This window comes from Coptis chinensis, unplaced genomic scaffold (assembly GCF_015680905.1).
Source record: "Coptis chinensis isolate HL-2020 unplaced genomic scaffold, ASM1568090v1 utg279_pilon_pilon, whole genome shotgun sequence".
Taxonomy (NCBI): Eukaryota; Viridiplantae; Streptophyta; class Magnoliopsida; order Ranunculales; family Ranunculaceae; genus Coptis; species Coptis chinensis.
The window spans coordinates 89542-108373 of record NW_028238138.1 but is presented as its reverse complement, the minus strand read 5'-3'; the positions used below and the strand labels follow the sequence as shown (position 1 = coordinate 108373).

Below are 18832 nucleotides of genomic sequence, written 5' to 3'. Positions count from 1 at the left end.
CCTAATACAAAAATGGCTAACTGGATCAATTGACATTGAAAAATAAATGATCTCATCGGAAATCGGAAGCTTATCTCCACTGCGATTGTGGAGATAAGCATGCACGGAATCTTTCCTCCATGTCCAAATTATTTGGTAAGGTGTAAAAGTCAAGTAAATGATACCGATTTTGACCAAACAAGGAAACCAAGTAACATCTTAAAATCTCAGTTTCGCACAACATTTCTTAATCGGTAACGGATAAAAATGATTCATAACATTTGCAAGAGTGCGGAGTCTGAGTCTTGCCTAGCCTCTATGCAGGGACATAATGGTTTTCACGGACGGGTATGGCGGGCTGCTCCTAGCAACATTACCAATAGAAATTGACAGCGGCCACTAAAAGTGGCTGTTTGCCTATTTCCTCACTAGATTCATTTCTTAGGATAAACAGAAACATTAGAAAATGAGTGTCGTCATATTGTACCTAATGGATAAAACTCTTAAAAAAACACTGATGCTGAGCAAATGAAGAGTATAGACGTATACTCTTAAAAAAAACACCAGGAAACCTCTAATCTATTCATGAAGCCTAATTTCCCTTTGTACTTTAAAATGGTATGAACCCATTGGATCCAAGTCAACTGCTACCACGTACCCCCTTGCATTTTCAATCGATATTTTTCTTTTCCTCTGAGAAGAAAATTTCAAATGAGTGCTGCCTGGCTTGATTGCATCAAAGACTGGCGCTGGGTCATGCCACTCAAGTAGGAACAAGTCTGAATTCCAATATAATAATTCAAAGATTGTTTTATATTAAAGCGAGTGTTTTATTTAATAACACTTACCAGCAGAAGTAACAACTCGTGTGATCTCAGCCAGATACAAAGCGTGCCACTTGCCTTAATTTCCAACTTGGAAAGTACCTCCCAATTAAAATAGGCAACAGGTAAAATACACAAACTAAACAAAATTAAACTACAAACAAATAGAGGCAAAAATGCACAGAATGTTTCAGAGCCAAACTTCATGATCATTTATTATCAACAAAAACTGTTGGGGATGGTCATTTTTGGACTACATAGATTTATGCCTGCAACCTTAGCGATCCTACCAGTTTCGATGATACATTAAATATACTATTACAACAGCTTGTCAATTTTCCTTTCTTTCTGCCTAATTAAAATAAAAAAATTAAAAATTAAAAAGCTTCATATCAAATTCCAAGTAGCTCAAAGACACGTCTGAAGCAGGGAGCAGTGGAGTTAAGCACAACAACACGGCACACAAAGGGAATGGAGCAAGTCCTGGACCTGTATTACCTCATACTGGGCTTCGACACATATAAACATTTTTCTCTACCAATAAAAACAGGAAAGAAAAAAAATCCCTGCAAACCCTTTCAATACCAAGAATATGAAAACAATTATAAGACACTCACTGCCTGCACAAACAACGAATTAATGTCTTGTATTTGAACTACGGATTGTGACACCATGCAAAAATTTGGTGTACCCCAAGAAACTTAGCTTCCCATCGGAGTTCCTTATCCAGTCACTGAGTACGGAGTGTGCGCTGGGTCCTAGGTTCATTTCCTGCATGGATGTAATAGTAGGTAAAACACAGAAAGATGCATACAAAGTAGCTGAAGAATGACATGGTCAGGCATACCCGTGCCAATTCCTCCACAGATATGACCCGGTTTCCCTCCTGTTCAAAATACTCAAAAGCTGTACTAGCAATCTGTTCCCACCCTTCAAGGGCCTCCAGCTGATATGGGCTGATCGCAGCCGCGCAAAACTCTTCAAAGTTCATCTTTCTATAGGATAGGGGTTCCATCTAAACAGAAATCACAAAAGTCCCATTGAGCAATCCATCAATTACGGAGAGACTGAATGAGGAAGGAAGTGTGTGTGTGTGTGTGTGTGTGTGTGCGTAATTTCTAGAGCAATTGGATGCAAGTGTTTCTTTCTAAAAGACAGTTCCATATGTATGACTGTGCCTCCCAATATCTTTGACATTAGGTACCATTATGCAAACCAAGTATCCACAAATAATAGGAATTATTTTACAAGAAAAAAGGTCTTCGGTCCATCAATTTTCATTGTTTGTTTCCATAGCAGAAGAGAATGACACGATAACGGCGATGAATCCTAAATAAATGCAATCACATAATACTGGTAAAACACACATTTTTCCGTAAGCTCAGAAAACTATTTCATTCAATGGAGGTAACTTCAAAAAAATAATGAGGTTGAGAACTGAAAAATGTAAAAGAGTTCTTAACACTAATATGAATACAGATGCCTCACCGCATTTAAGATTTCAGGAGCCCTTGACTCCTTCATGGCATCAGTTGCACTTCGCATGAGAGCCTGCCATTGTTCAAGAGATATGTTAAAAAACACCAACAAATCAACAATTAATGCAGATACACAGATGTATGTTATGAATTAGTTATGTCCTTTACAGGTTTACTTAAAGCCTACACCATAAGAGCATAAGCAGAAGGTTTACAAATTTCCAGTTAATAAAACCTTTAAACTTAGATCTGAACATGACAATAACTAACCATTCTGAAATTCTCAACAGATATGCGTCCATCTCTGTTTGGTTCCAAGAGCTTAAACTGAGCCCTGAGGTAGACAAGTTCATCCTCTGTTAATGCTTTTGACAGAGACTGCAAGTAGAGAACATCAAAGTCTGAGACTAAAACACTATAAAAATAAAAAAGACCCCCTCCCCCCCTCCACACACACATTAACAAATAAAAATCAAAATAAATAAATAAATCCTTCGCTAGTAATATGCATATAAGCAACTAATATAATATCCATATCTTCCTGTTTGAAAAAGGAAAGCTCTGACTTGTTTGAAGTATGCATCCCATCTAAAAAGTTAAATATGAAACTGAAATGTCGTTTAACAAATAACTACTCTCCAAAGCTACAAGCCTACAATTCATTATTTTTCTAGGAGTGGAGTGGACAGGCTAGTCACACGTGGAAGCTGAGGTGCAAACCAAGAGGCAGACAAAAAAGTCAAACACACTCATGACTATGAGAGGTCCTGGCGGATTGTAACAACGGGTGTCATGTTTATGTTCTATGGCTCCATATCTTTCCATGTAAGCAATCACTACTCCCTACTCCCTAGTAATAAAGGAATATCGATGCGGAGCTCAAACTTTCCCAAGCTGGACCTCGTAACCAACTCTCTTTCTTTAAGTATTTAGTTTTTTTCGATCAGTAAACCAGTAATCCAATTTGATATTAACCGATCCCTTGCACCATGTGAAGAAGAGGTATGGTACCTTTAGTGCAGCTCGTTTGAAAGGTGTGGCTCGTAAGTATGACTTGAGCAACTTATAGACCAATAAATCTAAGGGCACATGTAGGTTTTCATCTCTCAGCCAAGGATGAGCTGTCAACATAGATATGTTTGTTAGATACAATCAATAGCAAAACAGAAAATTCATAAATTTGTAGGTTTTGTACTCCTAAACTTAAAATTTTACATGAAAACTTAAACTGAGGAAAGTGACAACTTACTCATGGCTTGTGCAGCGGTCATTCTTTTCCTGTGGTCCTTGTTCAAAAACCTTTTCACAAAATCTTTGGCTTCGGGTGAAACTGATGGCCAAGGTGAATCATCGAAATTCGGATCCGCTCTCAGCACAGAACGAAAAATTCCTGATTCTGTTCGTGCCCAGAAAGGTCTGCTTCCGCATAATAAAATATATGTTATGACACCAATACTCCAGATATCTGCTTCCACACTGTAGGATCTATGAAGAACTTCAGGCGCAACATAGTATGCACTGCCAACAATATCGTTTAATCTTTCGTCTGCACAAAACACAAAAAAACTCATTTTCCATATGAACTTTAAGAATGGACTAATGCAATCTATCTATAAAGGAAGGAAAGTAGATAACCACCTCTAGAATTACACGACTACCATGTGGTTTTGCATCTTATGAAAAAAACATAACGAGTAGAACAGCCAACCTAGATGAGGTCCACTGTTACTGACAACAAGATGCAGGATAAACATGACAAACCCGTGCCCAAACACATGACAAGTAACATGCGCATGCAATGAAAGAGGAAAAACACGTGGATTAGAGAAATTTAAGACAGAGAATAGGGAGTTACGAAGGATATGTTTGAGATTTTAGGGTAGAGACTTGTTGGTTGGTTTCTTACGTTTTGTGATGAAATACCCAATTTACCCACACAATTTCTGGATAACTAGTTTTTCGTGACTTGAACACACCCGAAAAGTAGAAAGGAAAGAATGATAGATACCAGGTCTTATGAAGTCAGAAAGACCAAAATCAATAAGCTTCATTGGAGCACTTTCATCTCTGGTGGTAAAAAGAAAATTCTGTAAGCAACCATCAAAAAATAACTGTCAGTGGTTATGAAGCTTGATACATACTTAGCACTTTCAGAAGTAAAATGAAATTAAACATCAGAGAGTAAAAGAGTAATTTAAGAACTTCAACAGCTAATAATGTAGAGATACAGAAAAGATCTATTAAATACAAAACACATACCTCTGGTTTTAAATCACGGTGAACAACACCTTGAAGATGACAGAAGGCAACTACGCTCAAAATTTGCACAATAATAACTTTTGCATCTTCCTCTGTGTATCTCCCACCTCTGCAATCAGAAAAGATACTTTCAAAAGAAAAAAACAAGAAAGAAGTTGTATAAGTGGTAGAAGGAAAGAAGCAATCCCTGCCTACCTGGATAAAATTCTGTCTAATAGCTCTCCACCTTCACACAATCTGATAAAAAAAAAAAAAAAAGGTCAGGGGCGAAAATCTTACCCATTTATAAAGTTACTGTGAGGCACTAAATACTGCCCTGCACTATTTACTAAAAATCTACAGTATTACTAATGTAGATTGAAGTGGCAGAAGCAACACTTAATCAAAATCTACACTTTGTAAAACCCTAAAAGTCTCACCTTTATTGATAATCATTCAATAATTCATAATACACATAAACACAACTAAAATAACTACCTGAAACCCTAACCATAAACCCTTATTTATACTAATAACAATAAAGCAAGAACTAAACTAGTGGGCTCACGGCCCATGGGCTTGACCACTGAATCTTGAAAGAAACGAACTCATGTTCTACATCATTCTCCCCAGTTTGAAAAAAACTCGTCTCGAGTTTGTATACGCAATTGACTGATGAAATTCACTGTAGCTGATGCACATCATTCTCCCGCTGTTCAAACGAATTCGACCTCGAATTTTGCCCAAATAATTACTCCCAAGAAGAAGAATGCACCATAATGTCTGCAAGTTTGCAAAATCACCATATACAAAGCAATACAAAAATAAAGATGTAAAGCCACCAACATGATTTCTCTGCTTTATGAAAATACTACCACATCCCAAAACAGAAAATACGCATACCTCCAATTGTAACTTTAGATGCACAGAACTAAAGAGTTTTGTATACGGAATATCAAAACCCTCCCAAACCGGATCAACATACTCAACAAAACTCTAGACTCATTTTCATACTTATCAAAGATTGGTGGAGCGCCAAATAGGGGAGCTTCAACACCTGCCGGCAGCTGAGCGGCACCATCATTGAGGGGTACACCCTCACGTTCCCCATTGAGGGGAGGATTCCTGTTGGTGTTATTTTTTCTACCACCTCTGTTCTTTCTATCGTTTTCTGGATCTGTAGCCGTCAGAAGAGAGATTGAACCGTCAACTTGAGACTCATCATCAGTACTAGCCATCGAACCATTATTCTGTGGTGGTAGAGGTGGTTGTTGCACCTCTCTTTGGACTGGAAACCTTGCTTCGATCAGGTTCTGAAATATTTATGTCATGTTTTTCATGCTTTCTTCTAAACGAGACATGCGAATATTCATGGATGGAGGACGACTTCGAATTGCTTTGTGATTTATCATAATAACAATAAAAATTTGATTTTTCAAGGGAAAAAAAAAAAAAAAATTGTCGTGAACAGTAACCTAGGTGAACAGACCCGATAAACAATGTTTTCGGTGAATAGTGTTTTCGGTGAATAGTAACCCCTGGATTCAATCTGCTCCAATACCAAATAATGTAGATTGAAGTGGCGGACGCAACACTTAATCAAAATCTATACTTTGTAAAACCCTAAAAGTCTCACCTTTATTGATAATCACTCAATAATTCATAACACACATAAACACAACTAAAACAACTCCCTGAAACCCTAACCATAAACCCTTATTTATAATAACAATAAAACAACAACTAAACTAGTGGGCTCACGGCCCATGAAACGCCCATGAGCTTGACCACCGAACCTTTAAAAAAACAAACTCATGTTCTACATCATTCTCCCTAGTTTGAAAAGAACTCGTCTCGAATTTGTATACGCAATTGACTAATGAAATTCACTATAGCTGATGCCCATCAATTACACCCTCATTAAAAATCTAATTGAGATTACTTGTGCTTCAAGCTTGATTGTCACTTGTCAGAGCACAACTATAATTAGAAATCAAATTGGAACAGGAGAAGGCGATTGAAGTCTCCATCAAGAACGTAATCCAAAAAAAAAAGTTCTCCATCAAGAATACAAAAGCTCAACTAACATAACCAACCACAAAATTGGTGACCCAAATCACATAGAAAAAACTTCCCTTCCAACTCAAGATTCAAGAAGATACGTAAATGTGAAATTTCACACAGAAAAATGCTAAGGAGAGTCTGTAGAGAAGTAGAACCACACTAACGACAAGAATTGTGTACACTCCGAAGACAAAAAGTGGACAAGTTTGGACCTTGTTTGTCTTGGGATGGAAAAAAACACATCTTTTTATAGGGTGTCTTCGTGCCACCTCTACAAACAGGTAGCAGCTCAGCATTCCTCTTATACTGCTACTAAATGTGATACAAAGTTGTGATATATAGTCCGATATTGGACTTTTAAAGCATTGCATCTTAATATATCAGTTCCTAGGGCCGCTCCACTGATTTAAGATGGTGTCAAAACAGGCTATTGTGTTTGGAACAAATGGCAATTAACTCTAAGTCACCCAATCAAATTAATCCAAGAGGTTGGCTCAATGCTACGCCACATTCAAGGGAGCGTGTTTAGATATATAGTCCCATGTCCGGCATTTAAACTCTAAAGCATTGTATAATAAATAAGTTCCTGGGGGACTCCACTCATAACCAAATGGTTTTGAGTTGGATGCTCCAAATTTAAGATGGTATTAGAGCAGGCTATTTTTTTTTTTTGGCCCAAAGGCAAATTTACTTTACGTCAACCAATCAATTAAAAGGCATTAGGGAGTGTGTTGAGATGGGCAGTTCCTAGCGGGCATTTAAAGATTTAATTGCAATATATAAGATCACATAGCTGCTCCACTCATCGCTGATTGGTGTTGAGGACGCTCCAAAGTTGAGATAACTATTAGCACTAAAGATTGATATATGCTTTAATGTTTCCTCAACAAATTTCAAACATATGGATCATAGCTACCAATCAAGCATATCAAAGAAGAACAGGAAAAAGACATACTCCATGATTATGTAGACGTTATTAGCATCCTCACATGCATCATGAAATCTGACCAGATTCATATGTCCTGATAAAGCTTTCAAAATTTTCACTTCTCTTCTAACATCTTCAATTGATATTGCTGTTGTCATCTGCCAAGATAAAGCTAGTTAATACGAATATTGACACAACTAACAGCAAAGCTCAGCAGTTAATAACAATGACACAACTACTCAAGGCTTGCAGAAGACATTCCAAAGAGTGACAAGTAAACAGATCTTGCTGCACTGACAAAACATCCCACCTCTTTGTTTGTCAGTATCATTAAGTATTGTACTACTGTGGAGATAAGTAGAGGGAAAAATAAGAGGCCAAGTCTAGCATACAATCACTATAAGCAACATTTTTCAAACAAAATGATATTCTTATTAGAGGTCGGTCGGTTCAATTTGAAACAGCACTTTACTCCAAATAAATTAACTATTAATTACTAATGATTGACATAAGACCAGGTTGTCGAGGGATGAGTATTCCCAACTCTTGTGCAATGTGTGGAACAGAAGAGGAGACTATTATGCATTTGTTCATGCAATGTGATGTTGCCAAACAAGTTTGGAATGACTTAACAGCGGGGATAGTCACTTTTAACTCATTGGCACCTACTTTTCTAGAGCTAAAGGATGTGCTTCTCCTATGGCCGAAACCTACTGTCACAAATTTTGGGAGAAGGATATGGGAAGTGTTGTCGTACGCGACTATATGGTTTCTATGGAGAGCTAGAAATGACCTGATTTTTCATAAAAAATTTACAACGGTGGGAAATATTACAATAGCTATAAAGGCGTGCATATGGTTTTGGGTTTCTAACATTCCAGCGAGAAGCGGCAGAAGATTCAAGGAACTTATAACAAACTGGGCTACGGTTATCCAAGGCAATACAATATAAGAGCTAAGTTACTTTGTATTACTGTATTTGGTTGTCTTCCTGGATGAGAGGGATCTCCCTCTCTTGAGCAGCAACAACAATATGTAACGCCTTGATTGATTTAATAAAATTCTTTATCAATAAAAAAAAATAAGACCAGGTTGTCAACATGTATAGCTATTATGCCGTTATAGAAACCACATACTTGGTGCATTATACCTATTATATATTTAGAAGTGTTTCTATAATATAATTCGTCTAGAACCTTGTACTTGTTCTACCAACATTTACATGACTACTTAAACAGAAGTACATAATAGCATATTTGTAAAGTCTATCTTAAGCAAAACCTTTATGTAATTTCTAATATAACCCCCAGATGAATATTTATATATAAAGCTAGAGAACGAATCGAGCTACTTTGGGCTCAGCTTTGGCCTCAACTTGTTTTTGGCTCACTCAAACTCATCTGTGTTGCAATATGAGCTGAGCCTGAACAAATCTCGGTGCTCAGGCTGGATCAACTAGGTTAACATTAAGCTAACCGAGGTGCTCAGATTCGAGTTGAATCATGAACCCAGCCTGAACATACTAAAGATTGACTAGCTCATTTGAAATACCAGCTCGACTAGATATATCTTTCAGAGAAGTTGTGATTTTTAAACACTATTGAGAATCAATGGGTTAAAATAACTTGATCTCAATTAACTCTTAAGAAACATTTGATCTGAAAACATCTTTTTTTTTTTTTTTTTTTTTTTTTTATAGGAATAAAGAACTCATACAGAAAACACATCTTTATCCAAGACTATTTTGTAGTTTGGGAAACTGGCAGCTATTAGCCTAACCACAGAAAGGACATACCAATTGTGCTTTGGTGACAGAATGTTTGTTAGTCAAAATAAACATTGTTTCGATATTAATTGCCTTCTATTGCGTAGAAAGTTTCTCACGGTTGAGCTATTAAAAAGCTATCTCACCAAGGGAAGCCTTCCAATTTTTTCTACTATGGCCACAATACACATTAGCAGATGATATGATGACATTTGAAGGTGGCTTCAAATTCCAAACTCCCAAAATTAACTAGATTACCAACCATACCTTCACATACTATTGACGTGGACATTATAGTTTTTTGCTACTTACTGTCAAGTGTCAACATACCTTAACTTTGGAGATGATCTTAACAGCGACTTGTTCACCTTTAAACTCCCCTCTTTTGACTTTAGCAGAACAAGTGTGGCCGAAATGACCCCTTCCAACCTCCTTCCCCAATTCATACTTTGACCCGAAATTCTTGGCATATCCGAAACTCTTGTCAAGTGGCCTCTCCAATTCAGCCCCGTCTTCGGGAATGGGTCCCTCCTTGGGCTTGGCAGGTCCTTGCCTCTTCGCGAGCGCCGCTTTGATATGCTTGGCGGGAGAGGGCGGAGGGAAAGGACGGCGAAAGAATCTGCGGGGAGTGGATTTTGAGGATCTAGCTGGGGAAGGAGACACTCCGGCTGGGAGTGGACTGGCTGCACCGTGTGGGTATGGGCTGGGCCATGGGCTATTTGAGGATGAATGGGCCGGTGTGTTTCGAACGTTAACGCCGCCGTTGCTGCTGCTGTTGTTGTTGTTGTTCACAGGGGTTTGAGGACGGTGATTCACCACAGTGTCTGGGTCTTCTTCTTCTTCCACTACGGAAATGTTTTTGCCGTAGCACTGCCCCATTTAGCTACGACTTTTTTTCCTTTATCTAAAAGTCTAAATCGTGGTCAAAGTCTAATCATCCGATGGTTCAGATCGATTAGAGTGAAGAAAGGATCTGTCTGAAGGAGTGAGTAAGAAACCAGAACAACAAGTGGAGGAATTTGAGAGAGCGAGAGTTTAGAAAGAAACCAAACAAATACAAGGTCAGAGAAAGTGGAGAAGAATTGTAAGATCTGGAGTGAGGGGTAAAAACAAAAACAAAAATTCAGGATTCTAATCTAATAATAATATTTAATTCGGGACTGAGAATCACGAGGCAGTACTAGTAGACTACTAGTACCAGATTCTCTCTCTCTCTCTCTCTCGATTATGGGAGTTGTTATTCCGATGTAGTGAACAATGGAAGACTGATGATGATGATGAGAAGCCAAAAGAGACAGGTTCCACACTTTCAGCTTTTCTCCCTTTCTCTTTTTGTCTTTTTTTTTTTTTTTAATATTTCAAACAAATATATATAATTTTTTTTTTATGTCTTTATTTAAAATAATAATCGTTAAAGACACACACACACAAACGCGCTTTTGTACGCCGAGATTCTGACCGGATGAACAAGTGACGTTGAATGGTTGGAATTTTGGACTGCAGACTTTTAAATCGAGTACTATTCCACTTGCTGGAATTAGAAGTGCAAGTGCTGTTAGAAAAGAAACGTCAGAATAGGTAAGGTCAGAAATTGTGTGCTAAAAATAGCCGGAGCATATAAAACCTTGTACGAAACATTTTGGGCCCCCCTAGCGGCCTATCCTATCAAAAGTGTCCTTTCTATATCGAGAACTTCCTATATTAATTCCTCTCCTTTCTGTGTGAGGTCTTATTATTTCCCTAATCCACGACAAAATAAAACGAAATCGTGTTATACCACAACGAGAATACTCTCTACAAAATGCTAAAACAGCACGTTTCGGTCTCCTTGAGCAGCTTTGATAACATCTACCTCGCCCGAAGGCAAAGTACATCAACAACTGTGAAGGTACATGAGCTAGAGCCATACGCGACACTGCATATATAAATCAAGCTCGGATGACAAACCATATCATCGCAGTCGTGTACATGTTAATAGTTTCACTGAGTGACAACTCCCTACGTGATACTAATGAGTTTTGGCTGTTTTGAAAGCAAAACATCTTGGATGCAGGGAGTGGCGGACGATTTGCACACCAAATCGCATAAATCCACCTAACAATTTGAACCAAACATGTTTAAATTGCTGAGAACGAATTTGTGGACATACAAAGAATTTCTGTCCACGGGACAGATGAATCTGATTGGTCCACCACAACACCACACCCGCTACTTACCCTAGTCAGTCATTGCCTTGTTTTTTTATTTTTATTTTTAAAAGAACATAGATAATATGAATAGGAAAAAGGCTTTTCCTTTGTCCGTGAATGAAGTAAACTGTTCATTGTCTTCGCAAGCAAACACTATCTTCGTATATAGATTAGAAGAAGTTACGTTGAATCTCATTTGAAGTGGGGTTGATTCTCTTCATATAAAGTTCGCACGTAAAAATTGATAAAAAAAAAGGAAAATTTTGAAGAAGAAGAGTTGAGCTTAGATGGTGTCCAAAAGAAAAACTTGAAATTCAGCAAACCTCATTTCAAGATTGAACCGTTTGAAAATATTTGGTGATGGCAAACCCCGTTTTAAGTTTATGTTAAAATTAAAAATTTTGAACAAGAAAATCATTTAGCATATGCCGCTCTTCAAAGTTTCAGTAGCGTCTTTTTGAGTTGCTTAGAATGAGAAGATGAACTGTTCGCCCAGTTTATATTTGGTTCCCTTTTTAATTTGAGCAGTTCTTCGGTACGCAGACTGTATGGTGCGCAAGCCTCATACGACCATAGATTCAGTACTTCTGCCGTCCTATACACCCCACCCCCCTGGTATGAGTGGCTGTGATTTCACCACACCTTTACAAAAATCCATATGCCGCCTTCAAAGTTTCAGAAGATTTAGCCTTTTAATTTTCCTATTTTCTTTTTATTCAACTTTTGATTCGTTAAAAACATAAATTAGCTGAGTTGGTTAAGTACTTAAGTGGCCGGCCCTCAGGTAGCTTATGGTGATGAGGTGGACCAATCAAGTTCTTTGGCCGTTAGGTTTCCAATAACTGTGTCAAAGTCCTTAATCAGTGTTCATTGGCTCTTCCTTCTCATCTCTCTCTTCGATTTTGAACTAAAAGTTTTTCTTATTTTGAGTTCTATGCGATTTTTCTTTCTAAAAGCAATGGGAATAGGAGGTTGGTTGAATCATCAATGCCTTTACTCCCGGGCTAATCATCGAACATATTACGTTTCTTTACCAAAAGCCAATCTTTCTAATGGATTAATGAAGGTCGGTGAGTACTCCAAAACCCTAATCGTTTATAGTTTACCTAGAGACAAAATTCTACCGCCCATCACCGTCCATATAGAATGTCCTTGTTCCCCCACTTAATTTGACGCCCTGAGAAATGAAGTTCGAGACTGAAGTCAAAATTTCACCCACTTGGATAACAATACCAATTAATCTTCTTCACTACCAATGGACTCATACTTTTCTTGGATAGGGCCTTCGGGGTACGTTGCAACCACAGATTCATTTGCTTGCATCAAGGTCAAGACCATAGTGAACGTTCTTGAAGAAACGGAGAGCATCATCCGGACATCCTCACCAAGCGTCAACAATAAGTCTTTGCATAGGATCTTGTAGATTTTAGGATCGGGAGCCAACTACATGTTGTTCGTTGAAAATGAAGTTGAAAAGGCGCCACGATCTTGGTACCGACCTACGCAAGAGGAGATTGAGGTCCCGAGACAAGACGACCCGTAACTATAGCGCGGTGGCGTCAAGATCGCCACCTTTGATTAAGGAGTGGAGTCGGTGCGCTAGTTGCCACTTATGTCCAATGGGGAGGTCGATGGTGTGTTTGATTTGAGAGCGTCAATGCCGAAGCGAGGGAAGCGGCGTTTGGTCATGCAAAAGTGATAATCAAGTTTCTCTTTGTTATAAAGAAGGTGTATATGTGTGGAGAACTAAGCATGGTTACATTGGGGAGTTCGAGTATGTTGATGATCATAGATCGAGGCAAAATTGTCATTGAATGAATGGTAGTGAACAAGTGTGGAGTTATCGACCCTCGCTTTGATGTTTCATAATGGATTGACGCGAGTGGCGGTTTGAGTCAAAGATATTGAGCCGTGGACTACTGAGGTTGCTTCCATCAAGACAGTTTGGGTATATTGGTCGACAACCTGCTTTGGGATCATGGATCATGAGGAAGCTAGGAGGAAGAACGTTTGGTGGTAAAGTGCTTGGTTTCTTCTATTAGCCGTGGTTTTTTTCCTCAAGCTTGGTCATTTTGGGTGCTTAGATGTTAAAGATAAAGGATTTGTTGGTTTCTGAACTTTTTGCTTGAGAGAAGTAGAATTTACATTGAAGTTTAATATGGTATGCTGCTGTGTTTTAATGTTCTATTTTGATAGTTGAACATTGTTGATTTCCGTTTTTAGGGAAATGTACTCTTATTTCATTTGAATGTTTATTTAATGTTATTTTATTAGATTTCCCTTTCCCTACACTTTGTATGTGCAAAAAAAAAAATGAAGGTCAATAGTTTAATTACTATTATTATTATTGTTTACTTGAGATTTATTGTATTGAGTTTGTTATTTTGATGGATGGACATCAATATTGTGGTGGACAGCAATATTGTGGTTCGATTGCGGTCCCGAATAATGGGCAGAGGAGATTTGCATTTGGAGGTAGAAAAAGCTTTGTTGTTAGAGCTTCATCCGCTTCGGCTAATTCGCCAATTACGCCTCTTTGATTAGAGTCTCCTATTGGACAGTTTTTACTGATTCGCCAATTGTGCCTCTTCGATTAGAGTCTCCCATTGGACAGTTTTTATCTCAGATATTGAAATGTCATCCCCATCTTGTTCTCGCTTTTGTTGATCAACGGCTTGAGCAGCCTACAAACCCGATCGCGGATGCCGAAAGTTACACCCAAAGAAGAGCCCTCTCCTGGCGGCACGGGCCTCGTTTTTGTACAAAGTTAGTTTTACTTTTAAATTTGCAATAGTTGAATTGATAGAGTAGTTGGGGGTTTACTGAAAGTTGTTATTATTGTGAAAACTTTAGGAGAATTGTTGAGGTTAAGGCAAATAAATGAGAGGAATAAGGTAGAAGAAGAGATATTGTATATGCATTAGTGTGCGAGAAGTTTATGGATGCTAATGTTTCGTTGATACCATCAATTGCCCCATCGTCTCATATGTCGGGTAAAGTAGATACTTGGCCGAATGAAAGGAGAAGCATGAAGAGATTCATTCTCAAGAAACTTTATGGCCAGCAAGAAGACTTCTACCTCGGATAGATGTCAAAGCTCTTAGTTTGTTCGGTGCCTCTAAGAATGTCTTTCGAACTATGATGAAGACTAATCACGAGTATTTGACGTGAATGTGACTTGGTCACAATTCTTTCCTAATCCATTCATTTGTATATTATTAAGTACTTATTTATTGATTACCTAAGTCTTATGTTTATTTTTGCTATTGGAATGTTCAATGGAGTTAGCATTTATGAATGATATTTGAATTTTAATGGATTATATTTCAGGTGTATATTTGTTACAGGTCCAATTTAATGTGAAATGTCTGTTTTCAAATATATACAGTTTTTTTTTTTTGAAAAAAATTATAACATTTATCACGGTTTTGCCAGAACTGTCACAAAAGATACGTTTTTTTGTGACGGTTTTTGAGCAGTTGTTACCGTTCTTAATGGTTGAGAGAGGCTAGTCTGGAACAAATATTTGTGACGGTTTTAGGAAAAAAATAAATGACTCTCACTCCGTCACGGTTTTGGAAAAAAAAAAAACAGTGAAAAAAGACCTTTTGTCACTGTTTTTAACAGTGATATAAGTCCTTTTTCTTGTAGTGGAAGTCTCATACCATCCACTTCCAACAATCAACTAATTGACTTGCTCAAGCACTAGAGAACTTGTATATAGGGATGTCATTGGGTTTTGATAACCCGATAATTGACCCGGACCAACCAATAAAAAATGGTTTGAGTTTTGGTAATTTGGTTTGCTCTCCACCAACCCGAAATCAAATAGAACCGATAAGATATTGGTTTGGTTTCAGGTTTCCTCTCCATTGAACCGATATGAACCCGACCGATAAAATGATATTTTGGTAATATTTATGATTAATTTTGTATATGTTTATAAATTATATGGTTGAAATCAATTGATTTAATTTATGATTTAATTGATTTTATAGTTTTCGGTTCGAGTCGGTTCGGTTTTGGTTTGTAATATATCGGTTCGGTTCGATTCGATTTCGGATCAAATATAGTATTATCGGGTCGGTTTTGGGTTCATAAGTTTCTTATTGTTTCGGGTTTGAATTTTCCAAAACCCGACCCAAACCGATCCATTGACAACCCTACCTGCATGTAAATATGTAATTCGTTGCTCCTAGAGAACATGAAAATTTATGTCGGGCAATCATTTTATCTGTGATACGAAACCGAATATCTGATAGTGTGGCAAGCATACCATTATTTTGTCAGGAACAACAATATTGCTCATTAAGGTCTGTGTGTTACTATACTGCATGTAGAATCGTACCGAGTAGGTAAGCATCAATAAGCACCAAATACTGGAACTCGATCCACTTGATGGATCCTTCGGTTTTATATCCATGTTAAGATTGCACTTATATGTTACGTAAGTTTATTTAGGCTCATTCAGACTCAACCATCAGACAAATATTAGTCACGGACACGTCTCGAAGCATGTGCTAAGAGGGGTATATGTGGCATACATGATCGTGCAGCTCGATCATGTACAAAACCTGATAAGTATTCGGTGCTCGAGTTACTCATAAATAGTCAAGACTGAGTGTTACCCCTAGGGCAAGGAATCGAGTCGGGTTTGACTTGAATCTAACCCGACCGAATAGTTCGGGTCAATTTTCACATCCGTTTATTTATTCGGGGTGGGTTCGGATTCTGGTTTGGATGGGGTTTATTTTCTTTTTTATTTTTAGTGTTATCCGATCAGGTCGGTTGGGTTCGGATATTAAATTTCGATTTTATTCGGGTTCGGATATTATCAAACTATTCGGGTTCGAATTCGGATATAGCCATATCCGACCCAAACCTGACCCGATCCCTGGCCTAGTTACCCCGTTTGCCCATAGTCGAATTCTCGGATATGTCTGAGAGGAGACTAAGCACACATGTCCCATACTGTTGAGATTGGATAGCTGAATACACCATTGGGACGAGTATCTAGATGTTCTCATGACCAAGCAGCACAACGTAGCGCGATGCACTAGGACGTGGTATTGGCACCCACTTTTCTCAACGGTACCACGCATGCATGCTCCAATGTGATATGTCTCTAGACCCGTTCTAGAGTTGTCGAAAATCAATGACGCACTTGTTGGATTACTTTAATCTTACATCTTTAACATGCTAATCTAGTATTAATCAAAAAAATAATTAAAAAAAATATATCTTCAAAGCCGCCAAAATTGGAGATTGACAGTAAATAGAAACTTTCCAAAGCTGAATCCAAATCACGTAGTCTCCAACCTTCTAGTAGTATTCAGCCACACAACACACCACAAAACACTTTTGCTTTTCTCCTACTTTTAGTTGTACTTTTTCTGGAAAGACTAATGGTCCCTTTCTCCAAAAAGTTATTCTCTTATATAGAGAAAATTTGAGAATACGTAAGTGTGTGTAGTGGGATCCAATCCACTTGGGATTCCAAGTCTTATGTTAAGAAGACAAGTCCTTGTCATACAAGTACTTGTACTTGATATATTAAAACCCTTTAATATGGAAAGTGCCCATTAACAAATCCATATTTACAATAAGGCCCTTGGAACTTTCAAGAAAGTCATTTCCTACCATTAATTATATCTAAGTCCCTCCACCTTACTTGTATTCACAATTAGACCTTTGAGAATTTGTTCTTTACTGTCACACCCATGTCTAATTGACCCAATTTGACATTTAACATCAATTGAGCATTAAGAAACTATTTCTTATACTGGTCGGGTTTGAGCTCAATTAGTTATGTCACAATTTCCTAATACATAACTCCGTAGAGTGGTGGATCCTTTATTAGAATTCGTGATTCAAGATGTCCTACATTCATTACCCAAAACGTCAAGTCTAGTCTATAAATAGACATTACTTTTTAACATATCAAAGTAATAAATTTGAGACACAATGAATTTTCACAATTCCTCAAGTCTAGGGATTAATTGGTAGAGTGAGATTTGCACACTAACCTTAACAACTAATTTATAGTGTGTTCTCACTTTGATCCCCGATTAATGGGTCATGTGACTACACCAATATACAAACTTAGAGTCATACTCAAATGATTAAGATATCATCATCCTATCATATAACAATTATGTATATTACAGTCTTATAAATGAAGCGTCCGACTTCACCCCTAACTGTGAGCATTCTAGGTAAATAGATATAATCAAATCTCCCACACATGACTCTTCATATGCTTGATTGTTCTAATTCTATTACTTATGAAATTTATGGTTTCATCATATGATATTAGTTCACCCATATGCATAATAATAAGATTCGTGTATTTAATTAAACATCATCATGTATATATAAACAATAAATGTTCATTGGCTTTGTAAGGCCAAATATCCCAACAACACCTTGAGTGTCACCATGAACTAGCACTGGTATTACACTAAAGAAGTTCCTAGCTGATAGTCAGGAGACTATGAAGAGTGATGAGAACTCATCCCTTCATAATACAGTAAATAAGGATTTTCTACTGTAAGTAAAAGAGAACATAAATCCATGTGTGAACTTTTCCTAGGTATAATTCTTAGTCCGGTGCTCTGAATTAGACATTCAACCACTATTTGGTGTGTATTGAAAGGTACTAAAAGATGGAATGGTAATTGACCATCAATTACCTATAGTTTGGATAGGTTTGGTGTTTGGATATGACTTACCATTCCATTGAACATGAGTTAATTTATGTTTACTTTTTCCTACTTGTGATATGGTGTTTGGATAGGTTTGGATTTTCCTTTTGACATTTATAAGTTAACTTTTGTGACCCCGTCACACATAGGCCATATGCCCATTTCTTTGGTCGTACAATCACGCAAGAGCCGTGAATCCGTGATCATGGATAACCTCATAAATTGAATCAATATATCATCAAAGAAAATGATAACGACACGTGGTGTTTTGAATTGGCGATCACCAAGTGAAATAGCCAAACTACTCTTGAGCAAGGCCCAAAATATCGATATCGATCAATATATCGGTGTACCAAAAAACCGATATATATTGGATATATCAGATATATCTATTATTTTGGTGACTATTCTAAACTATTTAAAATATCGGAAATATCGGACATATAATATCGGAAATATCAGAAATATATTGGAAATATCGGATTTATATTAAAAAATGGTCAAAAAGTCAACTGATATATCGTAAATATCAGATATATCGATTATATCGGCGATATAAAGTTTTATACCGGAAATTCTGATATATATCGGAAAAAAAATAATTCTATATTCGGTGGATATATATCAGAAATATCAATATCGGTGTACCAAAATACCGATATA

General features: G+C 37.4%; 1 protein-coding gene across 1 annotated transcript; it reads right to left on the bottom strand.

The window, feature by feature from the left end:
* Nucleotides 1–991: 991 nt before the first annotated feature.
* On the bottom strand, nucleotides 992–10646 carry LOC147473309 (CDPK-related kinase 3). Its single transcript, XM_086587622.1, has 11 exons — nucleotides 9607–10646; nucleotides 7539–7669; nucleotides 4736–4777; nucleotides 4541–4649; nucleotides 4290–4368; nucleotides 3531–3827; nucleotides 3293–3402; nucleotides 2552–2659; nucleotides 2292–2354; nucleotides 1651–1818; nucleotides 992–1574 (listed from the first exon to the last, which is right to left on the bottom strand). The coding sequence occupies exons 1-11, from the start codon at nucleotides 10153–10155 to the stop codon at nucleotides 1440–1442; spliced, it is 1791 nt and encodes a 596-aa protein (XP_086443748.1). The 5' UTR covers nucleotides 10156–10646; the 3' UTR covers nucleotides 992–1439.
* Nucleotides 10647–18832: the final 8186 nt, after the last annotated feature.